The sequence below is a fragment of the Cajanus cajan genome, chromosome 5 (assembly GCF_000230855.2).
Source record: "Cajanus cajan strain Asha chromosome 5, NIPB_CcT2T_4, whole genome shotgun sequence".
Classification (NCBI taxonomy): Eukaryota; Viridiplantae; Streptophyta; class Magnoliopsida; order Fabales; family Fabaceae; genus Cajanus; species Cajanus cajan.
In genome coordinates, this window is record NC_138521.1 from 62,757,361 (window position 1) to 62,777,557 (window position 20,197).

The following is a 20,197-nucleotide window of genomic DNA, read 5'->3' on the forward strand; positions in this document are numbered from 1 at the left end:
TACAAAATATTTCAAACACTAGATTTGGTAATATTGTCAATGGGGATTGATAACTTCAATTGCTAAACATTTGGGCTATACAGTGTATCATTAAGGACGATGCAGTGTATCACTAAGGACATTGGTAGCAGATTTTATTTAATTGTTAGTCAAACTGGAGTGAATCACTTACTACCAAATTGACACTATACAGTCAATGATGAAACGAAATAATATTTTTCCTTGAAGTCATTGATGATGTACCCCAACAATAATAACCTGTTCTTGAGGAGGTACAACCTGAATTTTTTGTGGTTTAAGGTTTCCATTCAGCGTTACCCAAATGATTTCCTTTGTCAGTAATTTCTTTGAACTTTTTTAGTATATGTTATGTTCTGAATTTTTGTTTTCAGTTTCTGAACCATGTTTTTGTCTTTGAATTTATGATATATTATGAATTTTTATTTTCAATTTTTGAATCACACTGCGGCATTTGGGTCAACGTATGCATGAAGTTGGCGTTCTGAAACGGGCCGTTCTAAATTTAGAACGACCCGTTCTGCTGCACTCATGGTGTGTTAAATTTACATTTGGAACGGCCCATTCCAGTTGCAAAATTAACACATAACATGTGCAAGCAGAACTGACCGTTATGATTCCAGGTGCATTCATGGAATTTGGCATCCACCTATGCATCTACGTGACATCCACCTGGCATCCACGTGACCAACAGTTAACTCTGTTTAAATCATTTAGACGGAAATCTCAAATTGTAATAACTTAAATTATTGAAGACTAAATTAAAATAAAAAATTAAAATAAAGCTAAATTAAAACAAAATAAAGAACCAAATAAAGATTTTAACCTAATAAAAATTAGTAATTTAGATACCATAACAAATATAACGTCGTCGGGTAGAAATGATTTTGACGAATTTTTAAAGAAAGATTAGTTAAAAAATATGCCGCTTTCATCCAATAATAATAAACAATTTATTATATGATAAAATTAGTAATATAATAATAATAATTATTTTAAATTGTTTTTAATTAATTTATATATAATTTTTACACATAATATATAAAAATTAAATTATTTTAAAATTTAAAATTTAAATTTAAATTCAATATGATGTTAGAATAAATTGTTTTATATTTTAATTAATCAAACAAATAATTTAAAGTAATTATTATAAGATTTTAAAATTTATACGTTATTAACACAATTTTTCGATACTATCGATGAATAAAAATTATTTTAAATATACATTTTAAAGTATATATGTGTAATTAGATGATATTATGAAATATGTTTAAATGAACTTTTTTATTATCAAAGTAAAAATATGGCATAGTTGGACGCATATATATATATATTTTTTAACAATTTCGATATATTTAAATTAAATTCACCCTAAAAAAAAATTCTTAAAATGAAGTCTGAAGCAGTTATTTTAAAGAAAAAACATTTTGAACAGACTTTATATTATATTTTATAATTAAAACAGGGAAATTAAAGGTGAGTTTTATATTTGGTAGATAAATTAATGTTAGAACTCAGAAGTCGAAAAAGAAAGAGTGAACGTTTTCAATTTTCATTTGCGGCAAGCAGCGGAAATCAAAAGCAAAGGTGAAAGGAAGAAGAAGAAGAAGACATTACTAGAGTGGTGTGGATCGAAATCGGAGCGAAGTGCGGAGGATGCTAGCGAGTCCGAGAGCAACAGCAACAGCAGCAGCAACGTCCCAAGCGCAGGAGTCATGGGAATCGATGCTCCCAGGGCCACCGAGCCGCAACAACTTCGGATCCGCAGATCTGAGCCCTTACGGCCTCATGGCATTCCCCGCCGGCAGCTGCATCTCCATCGTCGACACGCGCTCCATGCAGCTTCTCTCCTCCTTCCCCATCCCTCCGCCGCCCTCCTCCGCCGCGCCCTTCGTCACCGCCCTCCGCTGGTCCCCCCTCCCCCTCAGCCGCCACCTCCTCTCCTCCGAGCCCTCCTCCTCGCACCTCCTCCTCGCCGCCGGCGATCGCCAAGGCCGCATTGCGCTCCTCGATTTCCGCCTCAAGTCCGCGCTCCTCTGGTTCGACACCGACTCCAAACAGGGCATCCAGGACCTCTGTTGGGCCCAGGCCCGGCCCGATTCCTACCTCCTCGCCGCAATTAGCGGTCCCTCCACTCTCTCCCTCTTTAACGCCTCCACCGGACGCTGCCTCTGGAAGTACGACGCCTCTCCCGACTACTTCTCCTGCGTCCGCCGCGATCCCTTCGATTCGCGCCGCCTCTGCGCCATCGCGCTCCGAGGCTTCTTCCTCTCCATCGTCCTCCTCGGCGACACCGAGGACGCCGTCATTGCCAAGGAGCACCACATTCGGACCGATTCCACTGAGTTGGCTAAGCTCGAGAGAGACGCCGCCGCCGCCGGATCCTCCGCGACGCCCTCGCCTGTGGCCGCGGCCTTTCCTCTCTACCCCGTTAGGCTCGCGTTCTCCCACCAGTGGAGGCACATTCTGTTCGTCACGTTCCCCCGGGAGTTGGTTGTGTTTGACCTGCAGTACGAGACGGTGGTTTTCTCCACCGCGTTGCCGCGCGGGTGCGGCAAGTTCCTCGACGTGTTGCCTGATCCGAGTAACGAGTGGGTCTACTGTGCTCATCTCGATGGCAAGCTCAGCATGTGGAAGAGGAAACCGTAAGCGTTTATTGTCTTTGTTTATTTCTTTTAAATGTTCGGATACCTTTAGTCTCGATTTAGATGAGAGTATATGTAAGTGCACGCATGCATTGGCAAATACGGTGTTATGTGTAGTATACTTTATAGTTTATGTATGTGATTGTGAGTGTTTGCAAGAGAGTAACACAAAGATGCTTTGAGAATCTGTATATAATGCATATCCGTTTGTTATAAAATACCAGAAGCTGTCGTATATATTATCGAGTTTAATTTTGCAATTTTTGCTGTCAATTTTCGTTGCTGTAAGCGTGGAAAATGCTTTAATTCCATGCCATTTGAGACAACTGTATGAAGATTTAAAAGAAATAATTATGATACCTATTATTTTTAGTTTTTAAGCTAAGTACCGAAGTCTAAAGCAGTATTTGTTTCAAGTTTCATAATTTAATATATTTTAATTTTAGAAGTACTTTTCTTAAAAAAACATACACACAAACAAATAGGCTCTTGATCTAATTTTACCTTTGAAGCTCACTTTTGGGCCACGGGTGTGCATAAGTATTCAATGCTAAAATATCTATGCATCTACTTCTGGTTCTCACTCCTTTTCCTCCTGTTCATTTCTGGACGTTGATGGTCTTGTGACTCCTATTGATCTACTAGCATGTGTTGTTTTTTTTTTTTTTTTTTTTTTGGGAAACTAAGAGTTTTACTTATCTGCTTGTGATCACAGTGGGGAACAGGTACACATTATGTACTCATTGGAAGAGTTAATGCCATCAGTTGGTACCTCTGTTCCTTCTCCTTCAATACTCTCTGTCCTTTTATGCCAATCAGATTCCACACTTCAGAACATTGACAAGAATTATTCTGATGTACCTAGTTCTCCTTACCTTCGCGAGGATTTTGATAATCCTTTTGATTTTTGTTATGAGTCTAATATCATTTCTAAGATACATTTGATCTCCATTTCTGATGATGGAAAAATTTGGAGCTGGCTCTTGACTGCTGAAGGACATGCAGACACCCAAAAGGATGATAAGAAGTTAGATTTGGTCAGTGATGACCATTCAGTATCACTTCCTGGGGCCAACTCTAACACCTTAGTGTCTTCTTCTGGTGGACGGGATCTAAATGTAGGCAGGCGACAGGAGCGTTTAAATGATAATAGAAGCCACCTGCAAAGCTCAATCTTTGACCAGGAAGAAATTTCAATGAAGGTAAGTCTGTACTTACGAACTTGCTTTGCTTTGTAACCCACAGTCCGACATTGGTGGTTCAGAACATCAAATGAAAAACTCAGAACACAGATACATAGAATACAAACTTTAACTTTCATGGCCTCTAAATATTCAAACTTAAGCAATGCAATGGTTTCCCAACATGTTTTGTATTATTTTGAGCCCTTGCAAGCATAGACAGAGTGCCGTATAGAATTTAACTTAGTTTGGCTGATTTTTTCTTTCTCCTGCTTCATATATTCCACCAATTGGGTAAGGTTGAACAAATAATTAAAATCAAAATTTGAAGTTGCCCATGTTGACTCTCTCTTTCCTTCTCCATTTTTCTTTTGGGTGATATAATACTCTGAAGTATCAAAACATTAATACTTGGCCAAAATTTTGTATTGATTCTTGATATTTTATAATGATAATTTGTAGGTAGTTTATTAGGTTATTTTATACTATTATGAATTGATAAACCCAACAGAACTTTGAAAGATTATGTAGAACTTACTGAATAATTCTGTGTTGGGTCGTGATTGTCAGATGCTTGCCTATTTAACTAAATATAAGCCATTTCTAACACAATTATGGCAGGACAATTGTGTTTAGACTTTAGGTAAGGCAAAATGCATGTATTTTCAGGATACTTAATTAGCTTTACCACTTTCATGGGACAAAAACTTTTTACGGCTTCCCTTTGTTGCTCAGACGATGACTTCTTCAAGTCTGATTGGAGAGAGGGGTTGGACACCCTGCTTACGCTGATGAGAAGTCTTTGCTTAGGAGGATTACTGATTCTGCTTTCTACTTACTCCTTTCCTTTTCTCTTACTAATTTTTCTTGTTTGTCCTGGTAACTTTTGGAGTTTGTATATTAGGTCATCTGCAATAACTATACCTAGTCCCTGACATGACATTACGTGACATAGAGCTGAATTTGATTAGTGATGCTGTATATTGAAAATGTATTGTATGTAATACTTGTTTTGAAGCAATTGATATGTGTGGGAGTGCATAAGTAGATTCCAGACAAAATCCTTTGGGCATTTTGAAAGGTGGTATGAAAGTTGAAACTAAAGATGGAGAAGATGAAAACCCCTTTGATGACCTTGGACCTGCTACTAAAATGGTATGGGGGGACTGGAGGATAGAGATGGTATATTTTCTCTAAGGAAAGTAAATAATGAAGTCAATGGGGATAATATGTTAGATTAGATATCTCTGCCATCTAGGGTAGCTTCCCTGATGATATTCTAGGAGGCAGTCTAGCTAACTTCATGGTAAAAGAAGCAATTTTTAATTTGAGTTGAATCAGCTTTACTTTTGGAGTAGCACAAGAAGTAACTTTTATGATCCATGATATGTTGAACATCAAATATGATAGTGCATTGCACGATCTCCTTAGGTTTGAGCTGTTCTACTTAAATTCCATTTAACATTTGATCAAACAAATCAGTCAAGGATCATGTGGATGAATCTTAGTTGTTTGAAATTTGGGGAAGAAATCAAGAACGAAATTATAGTTCTTCAAATATTCCTAGTATATATGGCCTGAAAGATTTCAGGATCAACCTAAAAGCTCAAGATTGAGTTTTCTTAATTCAACACAAACGTGGTTCAGTGATAATTATACACTGATTCTTGAATTTATCTCAATTTTCTTTTTGAGATTTTTGTGTGTGATTATTTTTTTTAGGTATTTTTAAGGTGACTTACACAGTTACACTATGTTATAATTATAGTCCAATTAGGTGTCACATTGGGTTGATGACTGCCCTATAGCCTGATATATGCTGTGGGTTCACTTTTAGAATTTAAGCTTGATCTTAAATTTATCCCAGTCTAGTTTGCTAGCCTATTTTTTTAATTATTTTATTTTATTATTGTTTATTCCCTTATTTATTTGGACTGAATATTTTATATTGCTTTAGATGTAAAAAATAATAAATATAAAATCTTAAGGGTAGAAGACATTTGTAATGAGCTCTATTAAATATCAAATATTGATTCACAATATGTTAATGCAAGAGTATGATAATGTGGGAGTATGGTAGGCAAGAAAGTAATATATTATATAGACGCTAATTTTTATATTATTGATGTGGTTGTGAAGGTATTTTTTTTTTTAGTAAAAAGATGGGCTAGTGGGCCAGTTTGTGAAGGGTTGCAGCCCAGCTAATTGTCACTGTGCAACTATATTTAATTAGAGTAGCAAAAATTAGAGTTTGAATACCCCTTGTAAATAATCCAAGGAACATAACAAGAACAATAATTACTAATATATCAGCTAATATATTTATGAAAAGTCGAAAACTAAGTGCCAAGGGTTTTGTGAAATCTTCTAAGATGTTAATCGGTAAAAGGATTGGAGTTAGTTGGATGTATTTACTAAAATTAGCTAATCCTTTTTTTGGAAGATCTGCGTAGAAATCTGCAACATATGTAAATAAAGCTAATGCAACGGTAGTATCTTTAGCACCTAATTGAAGAGTAATCAACTTGTGCATTTTAAGTGGGACAGTGTTAATATTATTAATCCCTGTGCCATGTATTCATTATTCATATATAGAACTTATGTGCCCTCATAAATGCAAGGATTATAGTGCAGTCTGCTTTGCTGTTTGTTTTAGTCCTTTTTATTTACCTGTAGTTCTTATGTACAAGTCTTGAATTGCCATTTTTCCCATTGTACTCTGCCTTCCAAGGAAATAAAGAAGCTAAAGAAAGATGAAGAATTATTTGTCAAATTGTAATTAAGCTCGTCTTCATTTGTCTTGCACTGAAGTGGACATTTAATTTGATTCTTTATTGCACGATGCTGATAGTAGGATCATATGTTCCAAACTTGGGGTTTGTGTTCTTATTATTTGACTTATGAATCATGATATACTCCCTTCGGACTTAGATATAGGCAAAAAAATCTCATGAATTGTGGTATAAGCAAATCTTAATTACTTTTACTCTATTTAGTGATACCATCTCCAAAATACCCTTCATTTAATTAAGAATCTATTTCTGATGACACTTTGTTATACTTGTTATCAAGTTCTAATGAAGGGTAGTATAGGAAAAAGATAATTTTTATTTGAAATTAACCAAATTAAATGATGTTAACTAATTTTCTTAATTAGCGTATAAGTTAGTTAAATTTTCTTACGATGTGTTTGGATGAGAAATTTTAGAAGTTCAAGAAATTTGAAATTCTTAAAATTTGAATTACTTTGATTTCAATTTCCATCATTCTTTAAATGTTTTGTTTGGATAAGTCAATTCAAATTTCTTATATTTTAAATTCTTATTTTGGATATGATAATTTGATTGTCATAATGGGTAAAATTTATTATATATATATATTGCAATTTTAAGATTAAATTTTATAAGAATAAATATTCATTTTAAATTTTTTTAATAGTTTTAAAAATTAATATTACATAATATTTAATAATTTTAAAAATATTTTTGAATATTTAATAATTAAGAGATAGGAGAAAGATAAAAGATACATAAGTGAGATAAGAAAGAAAAAATATGAAGAATTTTAATTCTTACTTTTTTGGGAGAATTTGAAATTCTACTATTTTAAGGAATTTCACAAATATTTGGATTTTAAATTCTTTGTAAACTCTCCATCTAAACAAAGCATTTTATCCTAAGGCATTTGAAATTCTTCAAAAAAAAGTGAATGACTCCATTTAAATTCCTCATCCAAGCCCTATTATAGTTGAGTTGGGAGGGAGTATGTGATAATCTGAATCCTGACTTTTCTTTTGTGGAAAATTGCATCTAAATGCTAGATAGCTTCTATTTGGATTTCCTGTGTTGATTTCAAATTTTTTGAAGTTGATTAAAATATCTGCAAACAGCTTCATTTTTTTTTCTTCTAATTTTCTAATGCAGATTAGCTTAGTTGGACAGCTTCAGCTTCTTTCTTCCACAGTGACTATGCTGGCAGTACCAACTCCTTCTCTAACAGCCACCCTGGCACGTTAGTTTATCTTCCCACCATCTTGTGTATTTGTTCAAATATAGTGTTACCCAATTAAAGAGGTTGTTATGGATACCGTGTTTCCTGTGTTGATTAATGAAATAATGTTATGTGAAGGTGGAGGAAATTATCCAGCAGCAGCTGTTCCACTGGTTGCTTTGGGAACACAGAATGGGACAATAGATGTTGTTGATGTTTCAGCCAATGCTGTTGCTTCAAGTTTATCAGTACATAATGGTATTGTTAGGGGACTACGATGGCTAGGAAATTCCAGACTGGTTTCATTTTCTTATACCCAGGTATATAATTCTGTACCTGTGCCTAAACAGGTTTTTCTTTATGTTAATGTTAATTCCCTGCCTTTTATTTCTTTCTGTTCCAATTTTCTTCTTTTTTTGTAATTATTTGCATCTTATCTCTCTGCAAGATAAGCTTAATGATTCAAGCTTATTACTTTATGCCTAGTTCGTTGTAATTTCATACTTTTTTGAAGCATTTTTTTGTCATTGTTCAATTGTGATGTATACTTTTGGACAGGCTAATGAAAAATCTGGAGGATATATTAACAAACTAGTTGTTACCTGCCTTCGAAGTGGCCTTAACAAGATGTTCCGAGTCATGCAAAAGCCAGAACGTGCACCAATAAGAGCTTTGAGAACATCTTCGTCTGGGAGGTGAACATTTTCATTTAGTTTCTGAATCGTTTGTTTGAACATATTTCTATTTCTCTTTCTATACTGATGTGTTAATACAAAACTCCTAAGCCCTAATATCTTAGTCATATCAACCATTGTACGAGCAAGATGTATTTTATTGACTTAATGAGAATGCTAGAGTTTATATATATGTAATCTTACTTTAGTTCAGCTATGTACTTTGTGTATCCTACCTTTGAGATCTTAGTAAATGTTACATGTCCCTGGATGATTATGCAAAAGGGTGTCTTGTAGAATGTTGTAACCCTTGCTGATGATGGGGCTGTTGGGGGACTCAACCTATCTTTTGTTGGCCAAATGCTGATATATTTGTTGGTGTTGGTGACCAGTTTTAGTGTTTAAAAAATTATAAACAAAAAAATTGCTCTATTCATGTCCTTTTTGTTTTTCACATCCACCACTCTGATTGCTAGAAACTGATTTGTGAAGATATGCTATCCTCCAAATATTATAAAACATGTATTTGATAGCTAAGGAAACAAGTCCCCCGTCCCCCCATTTTTGGAGGGGAGGGGTGGGGATCTATGGCAGAATTATCCATTCAATTTTGATTAAACTCTTGTCCTAAATGTTTATTCTCTCCACCCTGGTCTACTGGATCTGTTTGCTTTACTTCCATCCTACATGAACAGATGGATTTGTGATTACATGATGGTTTTCAGTAGCTTGATATCTGCTGCAATATTTCAGGTATCTTCTAATTTTGTTTCGTGATGCACCTGTGGAAGTTTGGGCAATGACTAAAAATCCCATCATGGTAAGTTGGTCTATGTACTTGAAACCCCTGCCACCAAAATTTTTTAATTTTTAATTTTATTTCTCTTAATTACCTATTTCCTTCCCCGTGACTGTACCATGGCACCTTTTATATGACGGCAAATGTTTCTTTTTAATATATAAACAAAGAATTTATTAAGAAGGAAGGGTGAGATACAAAAGCAAGATGATAGGAAATCATCAGAGACTAATACCAAGAAAGACCATTAGCAACCACGAAGAACCTAAGATTTTGAACTCAAATCAAGAGGCAACAATTGGCCAATAAAATATCTAGCATTCCTTTTCAACTGGATATGCTCTTACACCAAAACCCTGCAAATTGAGAATAGTGCGGATGCCCTTTAGCATCTCTACTAGTGCTGAATCCTCTAAAATTAACTCAAAGGAACTTCTGACGATCCTTGCGGCAAGCCCAGTTGCAACCAAACAACCAAACAAAATTCCAAAGGAGTAACTACTGGGCAATGCAAGAACAAATGAGATCCGTCTTCAGAACTTGATCTACATATAACACAATCAGGAGACAAATCATTTTGAGGACTTTGAATTTGACGTAAAATATTGATGTTAGTCCACTTTTCAACAACAGTTCATGCAAAAGTAGGCTTTTAACGGAGTAATTGATTTCCAAATTGGCTTATTTAAAAGGAAATAATTGTTATTGGGAATGAAGTAAGAAACTGGAAGTATGATTTCAAAGAAAATAAACCCAATGTTTCAAGAGAACAACCAAATCCTCTGGTATGGATTAGAAGTGAGATGGATTGATTCCAGCAAGTCCAAAAGAGAGTATACTATAGAGAATTTAATATTAATCAAATTTCTATTAAAGTGGAAGTTCTAGTGAACAGTAAAAAAATGTAGAATCAGATGAAGAATAAACTAATTTGTAGGAGCAAAATGCTTCCACAACTAATTTATAAAGTAAACGATTTCAAGGTATTTTTATCTGAGATCACATTATGTGTATTGTTAAAATTGGTCTAGGATAAATGTTGTCCTATAAATTTATGTTGTAGTTGAGTGGTGATGCCTTGTTGGAAATCTAGGTTTTGCTCCAAAAATTTCTTATATGATTGCAAGTAGGTCTTGGTTTTCACAAGCTAATTTCCTGTATTCATGATTGATGTCTGGACTTCACTTTTCTTTTTTAATTTCAAAGCCCTGTTTTTTGAAGCATTCCCTTTCAAAATTAGTAAGGTTAATTCTAAGATCTGTAGTTTAGTATTTATTTTGGTTTACACTATATGTTCTTTATCTGGATATCTATAGCATTCCTTATCAGAGCATTGCCTTTTAAATTAGGAAGGTTAATTATGAGATTTGTAGTATAGTTGTTATTTATTTTGGTAGACACTAGACGTTCTTTATCTGGATATTTATAATGCTTGCTCTCTCTATGTAGCTTAGATCATTAGCTCTTCCATTTACGGTATTGGAATGGACTCTCCCAACAGTTCCACGACCTTCTAAAGATCAAACATCTGGGGCATCAGGTGAAGCATCCAGACTATCAAAAACCACCTCTTCAGATTCAAGTTAGTTTTCTGCTTGAAGCCTAGATATTATCAGCATAGCTGCTAATCTAGAATTAATTGTCCCTTCCCTTTTTGTGTAAGATTATAACATGTTATGAGTGATGTTGATTTCCTTTAGCGGAGGCTTCAAGCCCAGAGGGATCTCATGATGACACATCTGAAAGTTTTGCATTTGCTTTGGTGAATGGGGCACTTGGAGTTTTTGAAGTACATGGTCGTAGAATTCGAGATTTCAGGTGTTAACTTTTTTTCTATGGAGAGAGGTTTATTACAGCAATTGTATTGTTTTTCAAAATATATGGACTACTGAATCTGTATTGATCATTATTTAATCATTGTCAAAGCATGTATAACTTGCTTTGTATTGTCATCTTTTTTGCATTAATTAGTGGTTGATCTCTGATCTAATATATTACTTGTGCTTTTTCTATACTAAACAATAGTAGTTGATAACTGGATAGCCTGCTATAGCGGGGTAGTGATATGGAGGGGCTCTAGGCTGCTACGAGATTCAGATGAGGAGTGATTCATTAGCAGCCATTGTGGCTACAATAGTAGTTTTACAGGCTATAGTGGTGCTACCATGACATGGGTTTCAAGAGCCCATTTTTACCCATCAAACAAAGTTGATTAGGTTTTTTGGGGGGAAAATCGTGATTTCTCTCCCATTTTCCAGTGCTTTTATTGCTTTAAAATCACAATAGGATTTGAAACCCTTCTTCCTTGACTTGACTATTGACAAAAAAAAGTTACCTCTATTTTGACCTCTTTTCCTTCACACTTTACAGACCTAATTTTTACTGTGTTCAGTTCTTTATTCTTCATTTAGAAGACCCAATTCACATTTTGCTAATATTTATCAAACTTGTTATATTCTTTTTCTATTAATTTTACCATCTTACAATTTTTTTACTTCATTACTATTTTTTTTTATTGCTCTTAGATTGATGGTGATTGCAAGTGTACACCATGACTTATTATTTACCATGAATTTCTTTGATTTTAGGTTTTTCTTTTTGATTATTTGTATGTGCTGTATAAATTTAGGTTGTATTATAATAGTTAAAATAATGGCCACCCCATTTCCTGCTATCATGCTATAGCATTTTAAGAGCTGGCTGCACTATGTGCTCTTATCTTGGAGTGATAAATATGCTAAACATTATTCATGCAGTTCTTCGTTTATGCTTGCTTTCTCTGATTAAGTTAGCATTGTTCACAGACCAAAATGGCCTTCTTCTTCATTTGTGTCATCGGATGGATTGATCACTGCAATGGCCTACCGCTTGCCTCATGTGGTATGCATCATTACTTCCGAATTGGCTCTTTCTGTATCTATGTATTTTTCTGTCTAATCCAAATTTGCTCTAAATGGAATGATGATTTTGACCAAATTAGTTTTTCAGGTCATGGGAGACAGAATAGGGAACATAAGATGGTGGGATGTGATGACTGGACATTCTTCCTCATTCAACACTCACAGAGAAGGAATCCGGCGAATCAAATTCTCGCCTTTTGTACCAGGGGACCAGAGCCGAGGGCGTATTGCTGTTCTGTTTCATGATAATACTTTTTCTGTATTTGATTTGGTAAGATGTGAATTCACATTTTTTTTCTTCTGATTTCATTTCATCATACTTTGCATAAATATATATGTACTGCTAAGCATTTTCATATTGGTCAATTCTTATTTAACATTTGTTTTTACACCTGGGGTGGGTGGGTGGGTGGGGAGTGAAGACTAAAACCCTGAATATTATTATGTTAACAAATAAGTTTGCCAGTTCTATTTTTCAATGGATCTTCTTTAACTATTTGGGCTAAAAAAGAACAGGTTGAAAATAAATTTTCTCTTTCTAAAAATTCTGAGAACACCACTTTTAATTGTTTGATTGTAAATCTCAACATGTTTTTTGCAGGACTCGCCAGACCCCTTAGCCAATTCACTTTTGCAACCCCAATTTCCAGGAACCCTTGTATTGGAACTTGATTGGTTGCCCTTGCGAACTGATAAGAATGATCCACTGGTACTGTGCATTGCTGGAGCAGATAGTAGCTTTCGCCTTGTTGAAGCTAATGTGTAAGTGCTATAAATCACTCTCAGAAGTCAGAAAAGATGAGTTTCTTTGTATTATTATCAACATATGATTGGTGGTCTTAATGGTGTTCTAATGGTTCTCTGTATCTATTTATTTATCTATATGAGGGAGGGGACATATCTAGTAAGAGCATGAGAGGTGAGAGGAGTTAATCTTAGACTCTTAGTCATATAACTATACATGGATGGATAAGATTATTTTAGTTAAATCTAATCTTAACCATCCTTTTTAAATGTATAGCCTGGTACACATGCTGTGTAAGTGTCAGTGTTTAAATATTTGTTTATGTGGAATTATTTTTTTTGGCTCAATACAATGCAACATCAATGGATATTTAATTTATTGGGTTTCTAACCTTTTTAGGGTTTTAGTATTTTCTTCAAGGTGAATGAATCACCAATTGCTTATCATCTTCTAGATGACACATAGCTAATAATAGTTGCCCAATTTCAGTTGTTTTAAAATGGATTGACAATGTGAATGACATGCTTTTCTTTTCATGCAGAAATGAAAAACGAAATGGTTCTGGAGTCCATATCAGAAATACAAAGGAGAGATTCCGGTCAATGCCCATATGTTGTCCCATACTATTTCCTTCACCACATGCCCTGGTAGTATGCCAGCATTAAATTTACTGATTTTACTGAAGTAGCTAAGTTTATATTTTCTTGTTATTTACCACCAAAGCTCTATAATCAACTCTCACAGTGAATGTCTGCATTTTATAGAAGAAAACACATCGTTAACAGCAGATTTCATGTGCAATAATGGATGTTAGAAGCAAAATGAAAATTTTAAAGAATGAAACAGGAATCATTTCATATAGTTAAAAACATTTTGAGTTTCATTGTAATAGGGTATCTGTTATATCATTTAATATCAAACAAGTTTTCTTACTGGAAAAAAAATTAAAATTAAATTGAATATCCTTTCCTTTGTTATGATTAACAAGTCAGTTTTAGGCTTTATTCTTTAATTTAAGGTGACCATTTTGTATTTCATTGTAATAGGGTATCTGTCATATCATTTAATATCAAACAAGTTTTCTTACTGGAAAAAAAGTTAAAATTAAATTGAATATCCTTTCCTTTGTTATGATTAACAAGCCAGTTTTAGGCTTCATTCTTTAATTTAAGGTGACCATTTTGTATTTCATTGTAATAGGGTATCTGTTATATCATTTAATATCAAACAAGTTTTCTTACTGGAAAAAAATTAAAATTAAGTAGAATATCCTTTCCTTTGTTATGATTAACACGTCAGTTTTAGGCTTCATTCTTGAATTTAAGGTGACCATAGTTCGTGTTTAGCCTTGGTGTCTACAATACTTATGAATTGATATTTTATTTTTTGCTTTCAAGGAATATTTGTATGAGTTTACTAGTTTTGTGTAAATTATGATTTTATTGGTCGTCAGCTCTAATTTATTTATTTTTATTGCTTCATTGAATATGTTCTAATGTTCCTACAGGCGTTGCGCATGATTTTACAATTGGGTGTTAAACCTTCTTGGTTTAATACCTGTAGTACAACCATAGAAAAGAGACCTCACTTAATTCCAGGAGCTCCTAAATCTACAGGGGATCTTCGCACATACATGATCAACATACCACCAGTTGGTGACTCAGTGGTGCCAGAGATGCTTTTGAAAGTATTGGAACCATATAGAAAAGAAGGTCTATATCTTCTGCAGAGTTTCGATAATGAAAATTCTTCAGTTTGAGATTTTATACTTTTGGAGTTAAAAACACTACCAATATGTCCATTTCTTAAGGTTGCATTCTTGACGATGAGAGAGCGAAGTTGTATGCTAGTATTGTGGATAAAGGTTGTGCTGCAAGGTTTGCTTTTGCAGCTACAATATTTGGTGAATCCTCGGAAGCTCTGTTTTGGCTACAGCTACCTCAGGCACTTAAACATTTGATGAACAAATTATTGAAAAAGCCTCGAAAAGGGCCCCCAGTTGCAACTATCTCTGCTGTTGATGAGACATCTCTACTATCTAGGATATCATCAAGGGGAAAACCGACAGAAGAAAAAGGGAAAGATGTATTGGTAAGATGTATTATAGTTTCCTTCGAGGTTCTATCTCATGATATATCTTTTACTGTCCCACATTACAAATGTTGAAAGAATAACTGTTAACAATGATGTCAAATTCTTCTAAGTGATTAGAGCTTTCTGGTTAGCAGAGTCAAGGTCAATTAAGGTTGATGGCTTTTGACCAAGAAGAGTTGTGGAAAAGTGCCAGTGAGCGTATCTCTTGGCATGCAAATTTAGAAGGTGAAGAGGCTGTTCAGAAACGTATACACGAGTAAGTAAATTTATCTTTTCTTTTTATCGTTTTGTTGACAGCATTAGCTATGGCTTAGTTTGCCTTCTGGTCAAAGGTATTTTAGCTTAATATTTGCATGCCAAACTCTACAGTTGTAGTCCAAATCCTTCAGTTTTTTACTTTTTTAGTGCTGCATTATTTGGAATTTGAGGTTTCCCACTTCAAAAATTGATATCTTGTTCCAAACTGAAAATGTGCTGTTGTGACAGAAACTGCTGAAGTTTCTTTTTATTTACTACTTCCATGGGATTATTAATTTATTATCTAATTGTAATACTTAATTGTTGGTGCTACCAGGCTTGTGTCAGTTGGAAACCTAGAAGTTGCAGTTAGTTTATTGCTTTCTACACCTCCAGAGAGCTCGTACTTCTATGTCAATGCTCTTCGTGCAGTTGCTCTCTCTTCTGCTGTTTCAAGGTCTCTTCATGAACTTGCAGTGAAGGTAAGTTTGACTGGGATATGTGTTTGTGTAGGCATCAGAATACGATTTCTATTTAGTATACAATAACATAGTTTCATGTATTCAGTATTTTATTACATCAGATATATTTTTTAGGTTGTTGCAGCCAACATGGTGAGGGCTGACAGATCACTCTCTGGTACGCATCTTCTATGTGCAGTTGGAAGATATCAAGAAGCATGTTCTCAGGTCAGGCAGCATTTATAATAAATTTTTGTATACTCCCTGCTTTCTTTAATTCAGTATTTCAGTGTAAAATAGTGGAATACATTCAAACAGATGCACACAGTTTATAAGGTCTCTTAGATGGTTCCAGTTTATCAATCCTACATAGGTGTAAACAAGTGGCTGGTTGCTTGAGGGTCTCTTACCTTAGTGATTTTCAAGTTCAAATTATGTCAAGGAAATTTTATTTTCTCCATTTAGGTTATTATTGGATTCATGATTTAGCATATTTTATCTAGCATTAAAGCAAAGAAAAAAACTTATGGGAAAAGAGTGGCTGCAGATTTTTTAATTTACTGGAAGTGAAACATCTTATTGGTTAAGGTAGTTCCTTTTCTGTGTACTGTTAGTCTTGCTCAGTACATCAGTCTGAATTTGGTGTCAAATATTAAAGACAAAAACGGTTAAATTGTTAATATTTGAATGCAACTGATTGCCCTGAGCTACATTCTCTGCTAATATCGATTATCTTTTGAAAATCAACTTATATTGTTTAAAATATCTTTAACTATGGGTTTTTGAATAGATTGATCACTTTAAGCAGTGGAATCTGCAGAAGCCAACCTTCTTAGAGGCAGAAGCTGCTAGGCATGGTTACGACATTAATTAAGGGGTTTTCTATCGTGGGCATATAGTGTATAGACACATGATAAAAAATAAAGAAAACATAATCTTCCTATTGAAAAAAATATTTATCATATGAAAGATAGAAAAGTCGTCCAAAGCTTACATTTATAAGTAATTTAAAGCATTTAATAAAGTATATTTAATGCTTTTATGCTATATACTATTTTTGAAAGACATGATGGGGAGCTTTTTATTATTATTATTATATGCCATCAGAAATTGGGCTACATAACTGAAAGTAACACATTTCCTATCATAAATTTTACCTTACCATTTTTAACGAATGAAACCTCTTTGAGTACTTAGAGCTCGACCAGGTACAAGGGATTCCTTGTACTGCGTATTGATATATCTCAGTGTGCTGAATGTAAAGTGGCCTGCCTGCCTGCTTTACTCGTTGACTTACATTTTAATGCAAGTTCAGTTCAGGAAGAATTCCACAATATAGATAAAAATTAGAAAAATTTTGGATTTTTTTTTTTGGAAAATTCTCTGAATACTTCTGTAGCTTTTACAAATTTAAAAGCTAGACAGGTTATCAATATAATGTGCTTGATTTTCTAAGGGAAATGCAATGTCATATCTTATGCAGCTACAAGATGCTGGGTGCTGGACGGATGCTGCAACCTTAGCTGCTAGTCACTTAAAGGGATCAGATTATGCAAGGTTCTTACTCTTTCTTGATAACAGATGTTTTTGTACATATTAATTAACTGCAATATATATGAGATGCTTTAGACCTATGTCCTATAAGTGCTTATGTATAAGCTAATTTTAGGTTTTGGAGAAATTAGTTTCATTTTTTCTTTTCCTACAAGTGTTTATGGAAAAGTTTATTCAAACAGATCCCTATTAGTTATAACTTCATGAATTTTTAGTTTTAGTTATTTGTTCAATGTTCATGAATTACAAGATATTTTCTTACCTATATCATTTTCATCACATGTATATCTTTATATGTAATTTTGTGTCTTTTGGGAGGATCTTATGATCTGTGTTACTATCCTTCAATTTATGATCTCGGGTAAAATATGTTTTTAGTTTCTCTAAAATTTCTCAAGTTCAGTTGTAGTCTCCCAATTTTTTTTGGTTCTATTTTAGTCCTCTAATTTAAAAATGCACCACTTTTGGTCCTCAAAGTGGTTAAGATAACGTTTTATAACCATTTTTAAGCGTTATCTAAACCACTTTGATGATCAAAAGTGGTGCATTTTCAAATTAGAAGGACCAAAATAGTTCAAGAGATTTTCGAGGACTAAAATTGTTTTTTAAAGATTTTAGGGGAATTAAAAACATAATTTTCCTTATGATCTTTTATCCTTCTCATAGCCTTATGTACACACACACATATATATATATAGGGAGAGAGACAAAGGGAGGGAGGGAAAAGGGATCCACTTACTTTACTTAATAATTCATGTTTTACATCAAATTTTAATAATTTAATCGTTGAATTAAAAGTTCTTAATGTTAGTGTACAAGATTTTTAAAAAATTGAGAACCATATGATATTTCATTTTATAAATTTAAATCAATTTATGAAATATTTTTATGATTATCTGTCAATTTAAATTAATGAAATAAAATTATAAATAGTTTTCAAATTTTTTAAAAATTTGTAGATTTAATCTATATATTAAGAACTTTTAATTTAATAAACATGAGTTATTGAATGGAGTAAGTCTACCTAAACTTATTTTTGAAGTAAGTGAATTATATCTGTGTGTGTTCGTGCGTGCGTGTGTGAATTTGTCAAACATCACATTCATTTACAGATAAATAATAATAGATAAATTCCACGCAAGTATTTATGATCATGCTTCTCTAACTATCTTGTCAAATTCTGTGAAGCATCTGAATTCTTCCTTTTGTGATTATTGATGGTAGGCAAATGTAATTTTTTCTAGAACTAATTTGATTTTTACGTATTTTTAAACTTACTTTCCAGTTTGATTGCTGCCTCTTTATTCTTATGACTAAAAGATCTTCCCTACATTTTGTTATTCTTGCAGAGTGTTGCAAAGATGGGCTGGACATGTCTTGCACACTGAACATAATATCTGGAGGTATCTCTACTTTTCTTTCTTTAAATTTTATCACTTTCAAGACTATTCTCTCCATTTGATCTTGCATGACCAAATGCAGGGCTCTGATTTTGTATGTTGCCGCTGGTGCACTGCAAGAGGCTTTGGCTGCTCTTCGTGAGGCTCAGCTACCTGACACAGCTGCAATGTTTATAATTGCATGCCGGGAAATCCATGAAGACATAGTTTCTAACCTATGTATTTCTGACCATGAATCAAGTTCATCAGTTAAGGATGAGCTACTAAACTTGCGTGCTTTAGATCCAAAGAATGAAGACGTCATTGCAGTTGAAGAATATTTTGGGCAATATCAAAGAAAGTTGGTGCACCTATGCATGGATTCGCAGCCATTCTCTGACTAAGTGTAGGGATTGATGAAATGAATTCGATTTTCATATTTACATTCATGGAAGAACTATTGGATTGATTGATTCTTGCCATCACGTTGTAGGCTGATTGCCGTTCTAGTATACCCCCTGGTGCCTGCATTCTTTAATGTCAAAGGATTGGATTTTTTTATTGCCCATGTTGTAAAAAAGTGTATAATGGAAAACATTGCAAAAGGGATGACATAGAGCGACGTGGAGTCTCGGAGATAGGCAGATGCTAGAGTCAGCCCCCTATGAAACACATTCTTATTGATTGCAGTTAAAATGGTTTACGTGAACTTCTTAAAGTTGCAATTACATGGTAATTGACCCCTTGTAGCTTATATAAAAATTTTGTAGACAAATTATTAAATTGTATTTGTATGCTATTAATAGATAGGACACTGAAACGGTTGCATCTATACTTGCTTTCAACGTGAGAACACTGTTAAATCAAATGTGTTGATTAATTATAGTACTCGATTTTTGTGGGTGTTGGATGAGTTTACGTGCTTCTCTCAGTTTGTTTTCTTACTGGCAGTAATTTGCTGGTAAAAGTTGTTATAGATAATGACTTCTTTTAAAGGATTAAGTATTTGCTTTCTATAACAAGAGGCGACTTTTAGTGGATTTCTTAAAATAATTTAATTGTTTTAATTTAATAGATTTATCAATTTGATCAATCCCAAAGAAGAAGAGCTAGCAACGTTGGCTATTATAATCTAAAGATTCTTTTTTCAAGTTATTTTACCAAACACAGCTATAAACTGTGGTAATCCGAACACAACTACAAAAGGGCTTAAAAAGATTATATTACTTCCTCTGCAAGTTCATCCACCGGAGAGAAAAGTAACAGAAATTAGGTCCATGGGCAATAATGAAATAAGACGTAACAAGGCCCTCAATCCTTGAGGTTCAGGTGTGAACTAAAGCATAATAAACTGCAATTCGGTTCCACCAAAAAAGCAATAAAATAAAATAATTACAATGAAGAAGCAACAGAGCATTACCACGCAATGTGCAGGTGGTGGTGGGCTTACCTAGAGAGAAGAAACAACAGCTTCTCCCTGAAAGTCTGCTCCTGTAGGAGTCCATGACATAAACGTA

The 20,197-nt window shown here is 34.0% G+C and overlaps 1 protein-coding gene across 3 annotated transcripts; it reads left to right on the forward strand.

Annotated features, from left to right (window-relative positions):
* The first annotated feature begins 1,527 nt into the window (after positions 1–1,527).
* LOC109807561 (uncharacterized) lies at positions 1,528–19,568 on the forward strand. 3 transcript variants are annotated; one of them, XM_020370106.3, is made up of 21 exons: positions 1,528–2,666; positions 3,382–3,868; positions 7,771–7,858; positions 7,976–8,157; positions 8,396–8,532; positions 9,265–9,331; positions 10,760–10,892; positions 11,011–11,128; positions 12,115–12,190; positions 12,299–12,481; positions 12,812–12,972; positions 13,497–13,602; positions 14,463–14,667; positions 14,766–15,046; positions 15,184–15,305; positions 15,624–15,768; positions 15,883–15,975; positions 17,231–17,304; positions 18,651–18,704; positions 18,784–19,086; positions 19,174–19,568. In XM_020370106.3, exons 1-20 carry the CDS (start codon positions 1,678–1,680, stop codon positions 19,082–19,084), a joined length of 4,002 nt encoding a protein of 1,333 aa, XP_020225695.2. In that variant the 5' UTR covers positions 1,528–1,677; the 3' UTR covers positions 19,085–19,086; positions 19,174–19,568. The 3 variants fall into 3 exon arrangements, with proteins under 3 accessions (XP_020225695.2, XP_020225694.2, XP_020225696.2); XM_020370105.3 differs by having other exon boundaries at positions 18,784–19,568; XM_020370107.3 differs by having other exon boundaries at positions 10,760–10,850; positions 18,784–19,568.
* Positions 19,569–20,197: the final 629 nt, after the last annotated feature.

Bases quoted from the DNA above. Each gene is read 5' to 3' on its own strand.
- LOC109807561 (XM_020370105.3), top strand. From the start codon at position 1,678: ATGCTAGCGAGTCCGAGAGCAACAGCAACAGCAGCAGCAACGTCCCAA. The intron at 2,667-3,381 runs GTAAGCGTTTAT...TTGTGATCACAG, and splicing joins AGCATGTGGAAGAGGAAACC to TGGGGAACAGGTACACATTA. The intron at 17,305-18,650 runs GTTCTTACTCTT...TTATTCTTGCAG, and splicing joins AAGGGATCAGATTATGCAAG to AGTGTTGCAAAGATGGGCTG.